This window comes from Salmo salar, chromosome 05 (genome assembly GCF_965601325.2).
Source record: "Salmo salar chromosome 05, fSalSal1, whole genome shotgun sequence".
NCBI classification, from domain to species: domain Eukaryota; kingdom Metazoa; phylum Chordata; class Actinopteri; order Salmoniformes; family Salmonidae; genus Salmo; species Salmo salar.
In genome coordinates, this window is record NC_138295.1 from 94682742 (window position 1) to 94700575 (window position 17834).

The following is a 17834-nucleotide window of genomic DNA, read 5'->3' on the forward strand; positions in this document are numbered from 1 at the left end:
TCGACGGATACTTCCCTACAAGAGAGTCATATCCAGCATGGGTGAGACAGCCGTTCACGTTTAGTGTTGAGACAACAGATGTCAATGATGAATACCTCGATGAAATCATTGAAATTCAGCAGAGCCAGGTACAACAGCAACTCTTCAGAACAACAACGCTCTCAACGTTTTGGTGTCAACAAATGGTAACGTACCCTGTTATTGCTAAGGAAGCTCTGGAGATTTTCATACCGTTTGTTACAACATATCTTTGCGAGCAATCCTTTTCGAGGATGCTGGACATAAAAACGAAGAAAAGGAACAGACTTTGTTGCGAAAATGACATGAGAGTGGCACTTGCCAAGGTGAAGCCGCGCATTTCTGAACTGGTCTCTGAAAGGCAACAGCAGAAGTCACACTGATTTGCAGTAAATATTCATTATTATGTTTTTGTTTTTGTGTGAAAATCATGTTTTAATGGTTTTGTTCTTTGAACACTGATGTTGATGCACGGTTCATTTTGTGCACCAGTAAAATATATACCTATGTTTTGAATTTTATTTTTCCAATTAAGAAGGGTTCGGTGAATGCGCATATGAAACTGGTGGGGGTCAGTACCTCCAACAAGGTTAAGAACCACTGCTATAGACTGTAGCTGTTACAGTATGATGTTGTTGTTACCTATAGACTGTAGCAGTTACAGTATGATGTTGTTACCTACCTATGCATCGTGGCTGAGAGCCGCTCCAGGTGCTGTCGTCCTGACAGATGCGTGTAGTTGACCCCACCAGGACATAGGGGGCACTACAGCTGAAGGTAACCTCAGACTTGTAGATTAAACTACGTCCTTCTCTTTTTCCCCTGGCTGGGGTACCAGGGTCTCCACAGAACCTGGCTGGAATGGAGAGGCCCAAAACATTGGCTTTTTAGTTCACTGAATTCATCCTGACTCATAAACATTGGCTTTAGTTCACTGAATTCATCCTGACTCATAAACATTGGCTTTAGTTCACTGAATTCATCCTGACTCATAAACATTGGCTTTAGTTCACTGAATTCATCCTGACTCATAAACATTGGCTTTAGTTCACTGAATTCATCCTGACTCATAAACATTGGCTTTAGTTCACTGAATTCATCCTGACTCATAAACATTGGCTTTTTAGTTCACTGAATTCATCCTGACTCATAAACATTGGCTTTTTAGTTCACTGAATTCATCCTGACTCATAAACATTGGCTTTAGTTCACTGAATTCATCCTGACTCATAAACATTGGCTTTTTAGTTCACTGAATTCATCCTGACTCATAAACATTGGCTTTAGTTCACTGAATTCATCCTGACTCATAAATGAAACAAATTCCTCACTCATGTTTGTTTTATCCATGTTTATAGTGCACGGGCAGATCATATGGCATATTAGATGGCTGGACTGGAGAGACCCAAAACCCTGGCTTTAATTCAGTGGGTTATTCTTCATTTATTCCAGGGGTGTCCAACTCATTCCATGTGAGGGCCCAATGGCTGCTGGTTTTGTTATTTCCTTTCAATTTGTTTCCAATGAAGACCTAGACAAGCAGGTGAGGGGAGTTCCTAACTAATCAATGAAGACCTAGACAAGCAGGTGAGGGGAGTTCCTAACTAATCAATGAAGACCTAGACAAGCAGGTGAGGGGAGTTCCTAACTAATCAATGAAGACCTAGACAAGCAGGTGAGGAGAGTTCAAGTACAAGGGAAGAGTGAAAACGCACAGACACATTCAGCCCTCCATGGAATGAGTTTGAGAGCTGTGATTAATTATTCATTAGGGAAAGGGAAAGGGGGATACCTAGTCAGATGCACATGTGTCTTCCGCATTTAACCCAAACCCTCTGAATCAGAGAGGGGTTCAAGCAGCGAAGCCGTGAGAAACTAAAGGATTGGTTTGCCTTCATTATTATGAATCCCCGTTAACTGACAACTTAATTAGACCTATTCTTCCTGGGGTTCTTTTGGGGCATCACGGTTTGAAACATATTCCACATAACTAAAACATATTCCACATAACTAAAACATATTCCACATAACGAAAACATATTCCACATAATGAAAACATATTCTACATAACTAAAACATATTCCACATAACTAAAACATATTCCACATAACTAAAACATATTCCACATAACGAAAACATATTCCACATAATGAAAACATATTCCACATAACTAAAACATATTCTTCAGTCATGCTCATTTTATAAATGTTTCATATTGGATTGGCCGATTCTATGGCATATTAAATGGTGGGAGTGGAGAGACCAAAACATTGGCTTTAGTTAACTTGTTTATGATTTATTATGTATTCTTGATGTGGATCCCCATTAAGTGAAGCCTTAGCAACCACCACTGTGCTCTTCTTTGTATTCTTGATGTGGATCCCCATTAAGTGAAGCCTTAGCAACCACCACTGTGCTCTTCTTTGTATTCTAGATGTGGATCCCCCATTAAGTGAAGCCTTAGCAACCCCCACTGTGCTCTTCTTGTATTCTTGATGTGGATCCCCCATTAAGTGAAGCCTTAGCAACTACCACTGTGCTCTTCTTTGTATTCTAGATGTGGATCACCCATTATGTGAAGCCTTAGCAACCACCACTGTGCTCTTCTTTGTATTCTTGATGTGGATCCCCCATTAGGTGAAGCCTTAGCAACCACCACTGTGCTCTTCTTTGTGTTCTTGATGTGGATCCCCCATTAAGTGAAGCCTTAGCAACCACCACTGTGCTCTTCTTGTATTCTTGATGTGGATCCCCCATTAAGTGAAGCCTTACCAACCACCACTGTGCTCTTCTTTGTATTCTTGATGTGGATCCCCCATTAAGTGAAGCCTTAGCAACCCCCACTGTGCTCTTCTTGTATTCTTGATGTGGATCCCTTATTAAATGAAGCCTTAGCAACCACCACTGTGTTCTTCTTTGTAGTCTTGATGTGGATCCCCATTAAGTGAAGCCTTAGCAACCCGCACTGTGTTCTTCTTTGTATTCTTGATGTGGATCCCCATTAAATGAAGCCTTAGCAACCCCCACTGTGCTCTTCTTGTATTCTTGATGTGGATCCCCCATTAAGTGAAGCCTTAGCAACCACCACTGTGCTCTTCTTTGTATTCTAGATGTGGATCCCCCATTAAGTGAAGCCTTAGCAACCACCACTGTGCTCTTCTTTGTGTTCTTGATGTGGATCCCCCATTAAGTGAAGCCTTAGCAACCACCACTGTGCTCTTCTTTGTATTCATGATGTGGATCCCTACTAAGTGAAGCCTTAGCAACCGCCACTGTGCTCTTCTTTGTATTCTTGATGTGGAACCCCGATTAAGTGAAGCCTTACCAACCACCACTGTGCTCTTCTTTGTATTCTTGATGTGGATCCCCCATTAAGTGAAGCCTTAGCAACCCCCACTGTGCTCTTCTTGTATTCTTGATGTGGATCCCCCATTAAGTGAAGCCTTACCAACCACCACTGTGCTCTTCTTTGTATTCTTGATGTGGATCCCCCATTAAGTGAAGCCTTAGCAACCCCCACTGTGCTCTTCTTGTATTCTTGATGTGGATCCCCCATTAAGTGAAGCCTTAGCAACCACCACTGTGCTCTTCTTTGTATTCTTGATGTGGATCCCCCATTAAGTGAAGCCTTAGCAACCACCACTGTGTTCTTCTTTGTAGTCTTGATGTGGATCCCCATTAAGTGAAGCCTTAGCAACCCGCACTGTGCTCTTCTTTGTATTCTTGATGTGGATCCCCATTAAGTGAAGCCTTAGCAACCACCACTGTGTTCTTCTTTGTATTCTTGATGTGGATCCCCCATTAAGTGAAGCCTTAGCAACCCCCACTGTGCTCTTCTTGTATTCTTGATGTGGATCCCCCATTAAGTGAAGCCTTAGCAACCACCACTGTGCTCTTCTTTGTATTCTTGATGTGGATCCCCATTAAATAAAGCCATAGCAACCACCACTGTGTTCTTCTTTGTATTCTTGATGTGGATCCCCATTAAGTGATGCCTTAGCAACCCTCACTGTGCTGTTCTTTGGCACATAACTAAAACATTCAGTTTTTTATATCAATAATTTATCCATGGGTAGATTATATGGTATCATACAGTATATCACTTTAGTTTGGATTCTTTTCAAGTGATTCAATCAGGTATTTTATTTGATTGTTGAGTTTTTTTGGACACCAGCCACCAGTGAATAATTACTGTAAGAAGATACTTTGAATAGAGACTCCAGTGTCCGCGGGGTGAAGAGAGGGGGGGAGCCACCCCGGGGTTACATCTTAATAATTACCCTCTTCAAAAATGTATTTCCTGACATGGCCTTGGGGTTAACAACACAACTGAAGCCATCCGTGCCAGACAGAGACAAAAACTCAGAGCTCTACCTCTCGGTATCCGTTCCAAATGGCACCCTACTCCCTAAATACTGTAGTGCACTACGGCTGACTAGAGCCCAGTCAAAAGTAGTGCACTAATAAGGGAATAGGGTGCTATTTGCCACCCCTGCCAGTAGCGCAGGGATGGAACGAAACCCTGTGGCTAACAGCACCTCCACTACTCCACTGTCTGCCTAATCAAATGGAAGAGGACGAACAGGAGCTGAAGCAGAGGAATCAGCCATTCTCCCTCTCCACCAGCTGAAGCAGAGGAATCAGCCATTCTCCCTCTCCACCAGCTGAAGCAGAGGAATCAGCCATTCTCCCTCTCCACCAGCTGAAACAGAGGAATCAGCCATTCTCCCTCTCCACCAGCTGAAACAGAGGAATCAGCCATTCTCCCTCTCCACCAGCTGAAACAGAGGAATCAGCCATTCTCCCTCTCCACCAGCTGAAACAGAGGAATCAGCCATTCTCCCTCTCCACCAGCTGAAACAGAGGAATCAGCCATTTTCCCTCTCCACCAGCTGAAACAGAAGAATCAGCCGTTTTCCCTCTCCACCAGCTGAAGCAAAGAATCAGCCATTCTCCCTCTCCACCAGCTGAAGCAGAGGAATCAGCCATTGCCCCTCTCCACCAGCTGAAACAGAGGAATCAGCCATTTTCTCTCTCCACCAGCTGAAGCAGAGGAATCAGCCATTCTCCCTCTCCATCAGCTGAAGCAGAGGAATTAGCCATTTTCCCTCTCCACCAGCTGAAACAGAGGAATCAGCCATTCTCCCTTTCCACCAGCTGAGGGAGAGGAATCAGCCATCTCCCTTTTCCACCAGCTGAAGCAGAGGAATCAGCCATTCTCCCTCTCCACCAGCTGAAACAGAGGAATCAGCCATTCTCCCTCTCCACCAGCTGAAGCAGAGGAATCCGCCATTCTCCCTCTCCACCAGCTGAAACAGAAGAATCAGCCATTCTCCCTCTCCACCAGCTGAAACAGAGGAATCAGCCATTCTCCCTCTCCACCAGCTGAAACAGAAGAATCTGCCATTTTCCCTCTCCACCAGCTGAAGCAGAGGAATCAGCCATTCTCCCTCTCCACCAGCTGAAGCAGAGGAATCCGCCATTCTCCCTCTCCACCAGCTGAAACAGAAGAATCAGCCATTCTCCCTCTCCACCAGCTGAAACAGAAGAATCAGCCATTCTCCCTCTCCACCAGCTGAAACAGAAGAATCAGCCATTCTCCCTCTCCACCAGCTGAAACAGAAGAATCTGCCATTTTCCCTCTCCACCAGCTGATCCCCATCAGCAGGGTTCTAGTTAGCTTCAGGCTTCAGCTGCTTAATGGTAGATTATAAGAAAGCAGAGAGAGAGAGAGAGAGAGAGATCAGAGTCAGCTGGTTCGCATCCCAAATGGCAGTCTATTCCCCTATATAGTGCACTACTTTTGACCAGAGCTCATAGGGATCTGATTAAAAGTATGATCAGAAGTAAGGCGCTATATAGGGAATAGTGTGGCATTTGGGATGCAGTCAGAGTCACTGTGCTCAGTCACGCAGTCAGAGTCACTGTGTCAAGTCACGCAGTCAGCCGTGGGAATCAGGCAGCACTACGGGGATAAAGTCAACAATGTGGCTGTGGTTCCGGCGGCAGCTTGCAGCTCCTCAGGACTTGACATCTGCCTCACGTTGCAGGTCTGGACGAAGAGATAAGTTTAGTGTTCTCCATATCTCATTCTCTCTCTCTCTATTTGCTACGTACACACAGCCAAAACACACCGGCTCCAAAAGCCATTACCGCACAACAGCCCGGAGATGGCTTCCTCTCAGTACGCAATACTAACCAAGATTACAAAATGAAAAACAGTCCGTCTGTCTGTAAATATCTTAAAACTACAGTCTATTACTTTATTTCATGTATTCCTCAATACTGATATTTGTCTAAATGATCCAGACATATGAACTGTGAATTCATTCCCTCTTAGGTGTTAGTGACATGCCAACAGATAAAGATGCTAAGGACTGAATACACTGCAAGGGTTCTGATGGAATTGTCTCCTGTCAAACATTCCAACATTCCATTCTCAACATTCCGACAATGACTCTCAACATTCCATTCTCAATATTCCGACAATGACTCTCAACATTCCATTCTCAATATTCCGACAATGACTCTCAACATTCCATTCTCAATATTCCGACAATGACTCTCAACATTCCATTCTCAACATTCCGACAATGACTCTCAACATTCCATTCTCAATATTCCGACAATGACTCTCAACATTCCATTTTCAACATTCCGACAATGACTCTCAACATTCCATTCTCAACATTCCGACAATGACTCTCAAAATTCCATTCTCAACATTCCGACAATGACTCTCAACATTCCATTCTCAACATTCCGACAATGACTCTCAACATTCCATTCTCAATATTCCGACAATGACTCTCAACATTCCATTCTCAACATTCCGACAATGACTCTCAAAATTCCATTCTCAACATTCCGACAATGACTCTCAACATTCCATTCTCAACATTCCGACAATGACTCTCAACATTCCATTCTCAACATTCCGACAATGACTCTCAACATTCCATTCTCAACATTCCGACAATGACTCTCAACATTCCATTCTCAACATTCCGACAATGACTCTCAACATTCCATTCTCAACATTCCGACAATGACTCTCAACATTCCATTCTCAACATTCCGACAATGACTCTCAACATTCCATTCTCAACATTCCGACAATGACTCTCAACATTCCATTCTCAATATTCCGACTATGACTCTCAACATTCCACTGGCATTCTAGAATGTTAAGGACCAAAAAAGGTGACACAGCCATTTGTCACGGCTCTGAGCGGCAGCCTCAGTGATAACCTTCTGTTTTATGGAAATATAAGGTAGATGGGATGGACGGCTGGGGGCAGAACTAGCTGTACGGTGTTAAACCCGCCTGTGGACTCAGGCTCGGAGTCTCCTAACTTCTTTCCTTGATGAATTTTCTATTCTTCCCAGTTATCAGTATACATGCAGAGAGACGCTAGTCCGAGTCCCAAATGGGACCCTATTCCCTATATAGTGCACTACATTTGACCAGAGCCCTGTCAGTGCCATTTGAGATGACGCTACTCTCTCTAACCCTGCTGGACAAGACAACTGCAGAGATGTTGTTGTTGATGATGTTGATGTTGTTGTTGATGATGATGTTGCCTGGTAGAGAAGACGTACCTCTATCTTTAGCAATATTATAAGTGCAGATGGGAGAATGAGGGATCTAGTGGTGTTATTACGCTATACTGTACTGCTGTGGTGTTAATCTAGTGTTATTACCCTATACTGTACTGCTGTGGTGTTAATCTAGTGTTATTACCCTATACTGTACTGCTGTGGTGTTAATCTAGTGATATTACCCTATACTGTACTGCTGTGGTGTTAATCTAGTGTTATTACCCTATACTGTACTGCTGTGGTGTTAATCTAGTGATATTACCCTATACTGTACTGCTGTGGTGTTAATCTAGTGTTATTACCCTATACTGTACTGCTGTGGTGTTAATCTAGTGATATTACCCTATACCGTACTGCTGTGGTGTTAATCTAGTGATATTACCCTATACTGTACTGCTGTGGTGTTAATCTAGTGATATTACCCTATACTGTACTGCTGTGGTGTTAATCTAGTGTTATTACCCTATACTGTACTGCTGTGGTGTTAATCTAGTGATATTACCCTATACCGTACTGCTGTGGTGTTAATCTAGTGATATTACCCTATACTGTACTGCTGTGGTGTTAATCTAGTGTTATTACCCTATACTGTACTGTACTGCTGTGGTGTTAATCTCTACAGTGGGGCAAAAAAGTATTTAGTCAGCCACCAATTGTGCAAGTTCTCCCACTTAAAAAGATGAGAGAGGCCTGTAATTTTCATCATAGGTACACGTCAACTATGACAGACAAAATGAGAAAAAAGTATAAAAGACACCTGTCCACAACCTCAAACAGTCACACTCCAAACTCCACTATGGCCAAGACCAAAGAGCTGTCAAAGGACACCAGAAACAAAATTGTAGACCTGCACCAGGCTGGGAAGACTGAATCTGCAATAGGTAAGCAGCTTGGTTTGAAGAAATCAACTGTGGGAGCAATTATTAGGAAATGGAAGACATACAAGACCACTGATAATCTCCCTCGATCTGGGGCTCCACGCAAGATCTCACCCCTTGGGGTCAAAATGATCACAAGAACGGTGAGCAAAAATCCCAGAACCACACGGGGGGACCTAGTGAATGACCTGCAGAGAGCTGGGACCAAAGTAACAAAGCCTACCATCAGTAACACACTATGCCACCAGGGACTCATCCTGCAGTGCCAGACGTGTCCCCCTGCGTAAGCCAGTACATGTCCAGGCCCATCTGAAGTTTGCTAGAGAGCATTTGGATGATCCAGAAGAGGATTGGGAGAATGTCATATGGTCAGATGAAACCAAAATATTAATTTTTGGTAAAATCTCAACTGCTGAGTTGCATCCAAAGAACACCATACCTACTGTGAAGCATGGGGGTGGAAACATCATGCTTTGGGGCTGTTTTTCTGCAAAAGGACCAGGACGACTGATCCGTGTAAAGGAAAGAATGAATGGGGCCATGTATTGTGAGATTTTGAGTGAAAAACCCCTTCCATCAGCAAGGGCATTGAAGATGAAATGTGGCTGGGTCTTTCAGCATGACAATGATCCCAAACACACCGCCCGGGCAATGAAGGAGTGGCTTCGTAAGAAGCATTTCAAGGTCCTGGAGTGGCCTAGCCAGTCTCCAGATCTCAACCCCATAGAAAATCTTTGGAGGGAGTTGAAAGTCCGTGTTGCCCAGCGACAGCCCCAAAACATCACTGCTCTAGAGGAGATCTGCATGGAGGAATGGGCCAAAATACCAGCAACAATATGTGAAAACCTTGTGAAGACTTACAGAAAACGTTTGACCTGTGTCATTGCCAACAAAGGGTATATAACAAAGTATTGAGATAAACTTTTGTTATTGACCAAATACTTATTTTCCACCATAATTTGCAAATAAATTCATTAAAAATCCTACAAAGGGATTTTCTGAATTTTTTTCCCTAATTTTGTCTGTCATTGTTGACGTGTACCTATGATGAAAATTACAGGCCTCTCTCATCTTTTTAAGTGGGAGAACTTGCACAATTGGTGGCTGACTAAATACTTTTTCCCCACTGTATATTTAGCAGTGAAAGGACCCAGCTCTGTATTGACTCTGTACTGTACTTGACTTAGTAGAACCAATCTACTGGGGATAATTGAGGAAGCATTTACTGCACAATATGCATACATTATCACTTTTCAGGATTTACATGCTCAGCACTTTGTCCTATTGTTAAAAATCTCCAATCGCTCAGCTGTGCACTGTAGCAAGCCTACTTATTATTCATCACAATATAGAAGACAACATGCTATTTTTAAACAGTACAATATGCAATCTACCTCTTTGTACATCTCTGAAACAATATGTGTTTGTAGAGAGTTGAACATCTCAGAAACATTATGCCATGGCAATCTACATGTTTGTACAGAGTTGAACATCTCTGAAACATTATACCATGACAATCTACATGTTTGTACAGAGTTGAACATCTCTGAAACATTATACCATGGCAATCTACATGTTTGTACAGAGTTGAACATCTCTGAAACATTATACCATGACAATCTACATGTTTGTACAGAGTTGAACATCTCTGAAACATTATACCATGGCAATCTACATGTTTGTACAGAGTTGAACATCTCTGAAACATTATACCATGGCAATCTACATGTTTGTACAGAGTTGAACATCTCTGAAACATTATACCATGACAATCTACATGTTTGTACAGAGTTGAACATCTCTGAAACATTATGCCATGGCAGTTGCCACCGAACTATCCCACCCAGGAGTACCAGCTCCTAGCATCAGGCCGCCGATACAGAGTCCATCTTAACAAAACCGCCAGAGCCCAGAAATCATTGATTCCCACCAGTATAAATTACTAACTGAATTAGGAACCGTATCCATGTGTTGTATGCTATAGTTTGTGATTGATGTGTATTTATGCACCTATTGGTGATGCTGTGCTGTTGTTTGTTGAGATGCAAGAAAGGGACACACAATAAATTATTATTATCTACGTGTTGAAAACCTGTATCTCTAAAACTTTTTGTACAGAGTTGGAAATCTGTATCTCTAAACATCTTTGTACAGAGTTGGAAATCTGTATCTCTAAACATCTTTGTACAGAGTTGGAAATCTGTATCCCTAAACATCTTCGTACAGAGTTGGAAATCTGTATCTCTAAACATCTTTGTACAGAGTTGGAAATCTGTATCCCTAAACATCTTCGTACAGAGTTGGAAATCTGTATCTCTAAACATCTTTGTACAGAGTTGGAAACCTGTATCTCTAAAACTATTTGTACAGAGTTGGAAATCTGTATCTCTAAACATCTTTGTACAGAGTTGGAAACCTGTATCTCTAAAAAACTATTTGTACAGAGTTGGAAACCTGTATCTCTAAACATCTTCGTAAAGAGTTGGAAACCTGTATCTCTAAAAAGTATTTGTACAGAGTTGGAAACCTGTATCTGTAAAAAACTATTTGTACAGAGTTGGAAACCTGTATCTCTAAAAAACTATTTGTACAGAGTTGGAAACCTGTATCTCTAAACATCTTCGTAAAGAGTTGGAAACCTGTATCTCTAAAAACTATTTGTACAGAGTTGGAAACCTGTATCTCTAAAAAACTATTTGTACAGAGTTGGAAACCTGTATTTCTAAAACATGAAGGTGTTTGTTGTGTTGACTCACGCAGACACTGAGGCAGATCTCCTCTCCAGGAGCCCAGGCCCACACAGGTGAGGATAGCCGGGAAGGAGAGCTGGTACCCGGGCAGGCAGCTGTAGCTCACGCTGGTACCCCACTCAAACACGGATCCCTCCAGGAGCCCGTTGTGGATGGGAGGAGGCGCAGGGCAGGTCACCACTGAGGAGAGAGAGGATGGAAAGATCCATTTGGCAACTCTTGATAGGAGAATAGAAAAGTTTGTTTTGAAATTTTTTACAAAATTTTATTGTTAAAACCAACGCATTTCAGAGAATGCGCTAATCATTGTTTTTTTGAGGGGTAAATCAATCATTGAGGAGACAGGTAGACAGACGGGTGGGCAGACGGGGCGGAAGGAGAGACAGACAGGCAAAGTTAAGGCCTGGATGGATACACAACGCAATTAGAGAAGACTGTCAGTTTCAGAGGAAAACATTAATCAACACGTCTGTCTCCTTTTATGACGGTAGTTCAGTGGTCCTTGTATCTAACTATAGGACACAGCAGATCTCTGTAGATTATATTGTGACCCTATAGAATGACGCTAGTTCAGTGGTCCTTGTATCTAACTATAGGACACAGCAGATCTCTGTAGATTATATTGTGACCCTATAGAATGACGCTAGTTCAGTGGTCCTTGTATCTAACTATAGGACACAGCAGATCTCTGTAGATTATATTGTGACCCTATAGAATGACGCTAGTTCAGTGGTCCTTGTGTCTAACTATAGGACACAGCAGATCTCTGTAGATTATATTGTGTGTGTGAGAGCATATATCTGACTAGAAATTACTGTTGTGAGAGAACGGCTTGATCCCAAACGGCACCACATTCCCTATATAGTGCACCACTTTTGACCAGAGCCCTATGTCACCCTATTCCATATGGTGTGCACTACTTTAGACCAGAGCTCTATGGCACCCTATTCCATATGGTGTGCACTACTTTAGACCAGAGCACTATGGCACCCTATTCCATATGGTGTGCACTACTTTAGACCAGAGCCCTATGGAGAAGAAGAAAGCATTACTGATATCTATATCTTTCCACAAATACAGGACTAGTAAAGGTCCACTAATACAGGACTAGTAAAGGTCTGTTAATACAGGACTAGTAAAGGTCTGTTAATACAGGACTAGTAAAGGTCTGTTAATACAGGACTAGTAAAGGTCTGTTAATACAGGACTAGTAAAGGTCTGTTAATACAGGACTAGTAAAGGTCTGTTAATACAGGACTAGTAAAGGTCCGTTAATACAGGACTAGTAAAGGTCCACTAATACAGGACTAGTAAAGACCTGTTAATACAGGACTAGTAAAGGACTGCTAATACAGGACTAGTAAAGGTTCACTAATACAGGACTAGTAAAGGTCTGTTAATACAGGACTAGTAAAGGTCTGTTAATACAGGACTAGAAAAGGTCTGTTAATACAGGACTAGTAAAGGTCCACTAATACAGGACTAGTAAAGACCTGTTAATACAGGACTAGTAAAGGTCTGTTAATACAGGACTAGTAAAGGTCTGTTAATACAGGACTAGTAAAGGCCTGTTAATAGAGGACTAGTAAAGGCCTGTTAATACAGGACTAGTAAAGGCCTGTTAATACAGGACTAGTAAAGGTCCACTAATACAGGACTAGTAAAGGTCTGTTAATACAGGACTAGTAAAGGTTTGTTAATACAGGACTAGTAAAGGTCTGTTAATACAGGACTAGTAAAGGTCTGTTAATACAGGACTAGTAAAGGTATGTTAATACAGGACTAGTAAAGGTCTGTTAATACAGGACTAGTAAAGGTCTGTTAATACAGGACTAGTAAAGGTCTGTTAATACAGGACTAGTAAAAGTCTGTTAATACAGGACTAGTAAAGGTCCGTTAATACAGGACTAGTAAAGGCCCACTAATACAGGACTAGTAAAGGTCTGTTAATACAGGACTAGTAAAGGTCCGTTAATACAGGACTAGTAAAGGTCCACTAATACAGGACTAGTAAAGGTCCGTTAATACAGGACTAGTAAAGGTCCGTTAATACAGGACTAGTAAAGGTCTGTTAATACAGGACTAGTAAAGGTCTGTTAATACAGGACTAGTAAAGGCCTGTTAATACAGGACTAGTAAAGGTCTGTTAATACAGGACTAGTAAAGGTCTGTTAATACAGGACTAGTAAAGGTCTGTTAATACAGGACTAGTAAAGGTCTGTAAATACAGGACAAGTAAAGGTCTGTTAATACAGGACTAGTAAAGGTCCACTAATACAGGACTAGTAAAGGTCCATTAATACAGGACTAGTGAAGGTATGTTAATACAGGACTAGTAAAGGTACACTAATACAGGACGAGTAAAGGTCTGTTAATACAGGACTAGTAAAGGTCTGTTAATACAGGACTAGTAAAGGTCCACTAATACAGGACTAGTAAAGGTCTGTTAATACAAGACTAGTAAAGGTCTGTTAATACAGGACTAGTAAAGGTCTGTTAATACAGGACTAGTAAAGGTCTGTTAATACAGGACTAGTAAAGGTCTGTTAATACAGGACTAGTAAAGGTCTGTTAATACAGGACTAGTAAAGGTCTGTTAATACAGGACTAGTAAAGGTCTGTTAATACAGGACTAGTAAAGGTCTGTTAATACAGGACTAGTAAAGGTCTGTTAATACAGGACTAGTAAAAGTCTGTTAATACAGGACTAGTAAAGGTCCGTTAATACAGGACTAGTAAAGGCCCACTAATACAGGACTAGTAAAGGTCTGTTAATACAGGACTAGTAAAGGTCCGTTAATACAGGACTAGTAAAGGTCCACTAATACAGGACTAGTAAAGGTCCGTTAATACAGGACTAGTAAAGGTCCGTTAATACAGGACTAGTAAAGGTATGTTAATACAGGACTAGTAAAGGTCTGTTAATACAGGACTAGTAAAGGCCTGTTAATACAGGACTAGTAAAGGTCTGTTAATACAGGACTAGTAAAGGTCTGTTAATACAGGACTAGTAAAGGTCTGTTAATACAGGACTAGTAAAGGTCTGTAAATACAGGACAAGTAAAGGTCTGTTAATACAGGACTAGTAAAGGTCCACTAATACAGGACTAGTAAAGGTCCATTAATACAGGACTAGTGAAGGTATGTTAATACAGGACTAGTAAAGGTACACTAATACAGGACGAGTAAAGGTCTGTTAATACAGGACTAGTAAAGGTCTGTTAATACAGGACTAGTAAAGGTCCACTAATACAGGACTAGTAAAGGTCTGTTAATACAAGACTAGTAAAGGTCTGTTAATACAGGACTAGTAAAGGTCTGTTAATACAGGACTAGTAAAGGTCTGTTAATACAGGACTAGTAAAGGTCCACTAATACAGGACTAGTAAAGGTCTGTTAATACAAGACTAGTAAAGGTCTGTTAATACAGGACTAGTAAAGGTCTGTTAATACAGGACTAGTAAAGGTCTGTTAATACAGGACTAGTAAAGGTCTGTTAATACAGGACTAGTAAAGGTCTGTTAATACAGGACTAGTAAAGGTCTGTTAATACAGGACTAGTAAAGGTCTGTTAATACAGGACTAGTAAAGGTCTGTTAATACAGGACTAGTAAAGGTCTGTTAATACAGGACTAGTAAAAGTCTGTTAATACAGGACTAGTAAAGGTCCGTTAATACAGGACTAGTAAAGGCCCACTAATACAGGACTAGTAAAGGTCTGTTAATACAGGACTAGTAAAGGTCCGTTAATACAGGACTAGTAAAGGTCCACTAATACAGGACTAGTAAAGGTCCGTTAATACAGGACTAGTAAAGGTCTGTTAATACAGGACTAGTAAAGGTATGTTAATACAGGACTAGTAAAGGTCTGTTAATACAGGACTAGTAAAGGCCTGTTAATACAGGACTAGTAAAGGTCTGTTAATACAGGACTAGTAAAGGTCTGTTAATACAGGACTAGTAAAGGTCTGTTAATACAGGACTAGTAAAGGTCTGTAAATACAGGACAAGTAAAGGTCTGTTAATACAGGACTAGTAAAGGTCCACTAATACAGGACTAGTAAAGGTCCATTAATACAGGACTAGTGAAGGTATGTTAATACAGGACTAGTAAAGGTACACTAATACAGGACGAGTAAAGGTCTGTTAATACAGGACTAGTAAAGGTCTGTTAATACAGGACTAGTAAAGGTCCACTAATACAGGACTAGTAAAGGTCTGTTAATACAAGACTAGTAAAGGTCTGTTAATACAGGACTAGTAAAGGTCTGTTAATACAGGACTAGTAAAGGTCTGTTAATACAGGACTAGTAAAGGTCTGTTAATACAGGACTAGTAAAGGTCTGTTAATACAGGACTAGTAAAGGTCTGTTAATACAGGACTAGTAAAGGTCTGTTAATACAGGACTAGTAAAGGTCTGTTAATACAGGACTAGTAAAGGTCTGTTAATACAGGACTAGTAAAAGTCCACTAATACAGGACTAGTAAAGGTCTGTTAATACAGGACTAGTAAAGGTCTGTTAATACAGGACTAGTAAAGGTCCACTAATACAGGACTAGTAAAGACCTGTTAATACAGGACTAGTAAAGGTTCACTAATACAGGACTAGTAAAGGTCTGTTAATACAGGACTAGTAAAGTTCTGTTAATACAGGACTAGTAAAGGTCTGTTAATAAAGGACTAGTAAAGGTCTGTTAATACAGGACTAGTAAAGGTCTGTTAATACAGGACTAGTAAAGGTCTGTTAATACAGGACTAGTAAAGGTCTGTTAATACAGGACTAGTAAAGGTCCACTAATACAGGACTAGTAAAGGTCCATTAATACAGGACTAGTGAAGGTAAGTTAATACAGGACTAGTAAAGGTATACTAATACAGGATGAGTAAAGGTCTGTTAATACAGGACTAGTAAAGGTCTGTTAATACAGGACTAGTAAAGGTCTGTTAATACAGGACTAGTAAAGGTCTGTTAATACAGGACTAGTAAAGGTCTGTTAATACAGGACTAGTAAAGGTCTGTTAATACAGGACTAGTAAAGGTCTGTTAATACAGGACTAGTAAAGGTCTGTTAATACAGGACTAGTAAAGGTCTGTTAATACAGGACTAGTAAAGGTCTGTTAATACAGGACTAGTAAAGGTCTGTTAATACAGGACTAGTAAAGATCTGTTAATACAGGACTAGTAAAGGTCCACTAATACAGGACTAGTAAAGGTCTGTTAATACAGGACTAGTAAAGGTCTGTTAATACCGGTCTAGTAAAGGTCCACTAATACAGGACTAGTAAAGACCTGTTAATACAGGACTAGTAAAGATCTGTTAATACAGGACTAGTAAAGGTTCACTAATACAGGACTAGTAAAGGTCTGTTAATACAGGACTAGTAAAGCTCTGTTAATACAGGACTAGTAAAGGCCTGTTAATGCAGGACTAGTAAAGGCCTATTAATACAGGACTAGTAAAGGCCTGATAATACAGGACTAGTAAAGGTCCACTAATACAGGACTAGTAAAGGTCTGTTAATACAGGACTAGTAAAGGTCTGTTAATACAGGACTAGTAAAGGTTTGTTAATACAGGACTAGTAAAGGTCTGTTAATACAGGACTAGTAAAGGTCTGTTAATACAGGACTAGTAAAGGTCTGTTAATACAGGACTAGTAAAGGTCCACTAATACAGGACTAGTAAAGGTCTGTTAATACAGGACTAGTAAAGGTCTGTTAATACAGGACTAGTAAAGGTTTGTTAATACAGGACTAGTAAAGGTCTGTTAATACAGGACTAGTAAAGGTCTGTTAATACAGGACTAGTAAAGGTCTGTTAATACAGGACTAGTAAAGGTCTGTTAATACAGGACTAGTAAAGGCCCGCTAATACAGGACTAGTAAAGGCCCACTAATACAGGACTAGTAAAGGTCTGTTAATACAGGACTAGTAAAGGTCCGTTAATACAGGACTAGTAAAAAGGCCCACTAATACAGGACTAGTAAAGGTCCGTTAATACAGGACTAGTAAAGGTCTGTTAATACAGGACTAGTAAAGGTCTGTTAATACAGGACTAGTAAAGGTCTGTTAATACAGGACTAGTAAAGGCCTGTTAATACAGGACTAGTAAAGGTCTGTTAATACAGGACTAGTAAAGGTCTGTTAATACAGGACGAGTAAAGGTCTGTTAATACAGGACTAGTAAAGGTCTGTTAATACAGGACTAGTAAAGGTCCGCTAATACAGGACTAGTAAAGGTCCATTAATACAGGACTAGTGAAGGTATGTTAATACAGGACTAGTAAAGGTACACTAATACAGGACGAGTAAAGGTCTGTTAATACAGGACGAGTAAAGGTCTGTTAATACAGGACTAGTAAAGGTCTGTTAATACAGGACTAGTAAAGGTATGTTAATACAGGACTAGTAAAGGTCTGTTAATACAGGACTAGTAAAGGTCTGTTAATACAGGACTAGTAAAGGTCTGTTAATACAGGACTAGTAAAGGTCCACTAATACAGGACTAGTAAAGGTCCATTAATACAGGACTAGTGAAGGTATGTTAATACAGGACTAGTAAAGGTACACTAATACAGGACG

At 40.8% G+C, this 17834-nt stretch overlaps 1 protein-coding gene across 1 annotated transcript in view; it reads right to left on the minus strand.

The window, feature by feature from the left end:
- The window catches only part of LOC106606155 (CUB and sushi domain-containing protein 3), a 540034-nt gene that overhangs the window by 26250 nt on the left and 495950 nt on the right, over positions 1 to 17834 (minus strand). The window contains exons 61-62 of the mRNA XM_082975995.1: positions 11255 to 11428; positions 701 to 874 (exon numbers count right to left, since the gene is read on the minus strand). Of these exons, the coding sequence (XP_082832121.1) occupies positions 701 to 874; positions 11255 to 11428 (348 nt within the window). The remainder of the gene's footprint in view (positions 1 to 700; positions 875 to 11254; positions 11429 to 17834) is intronic.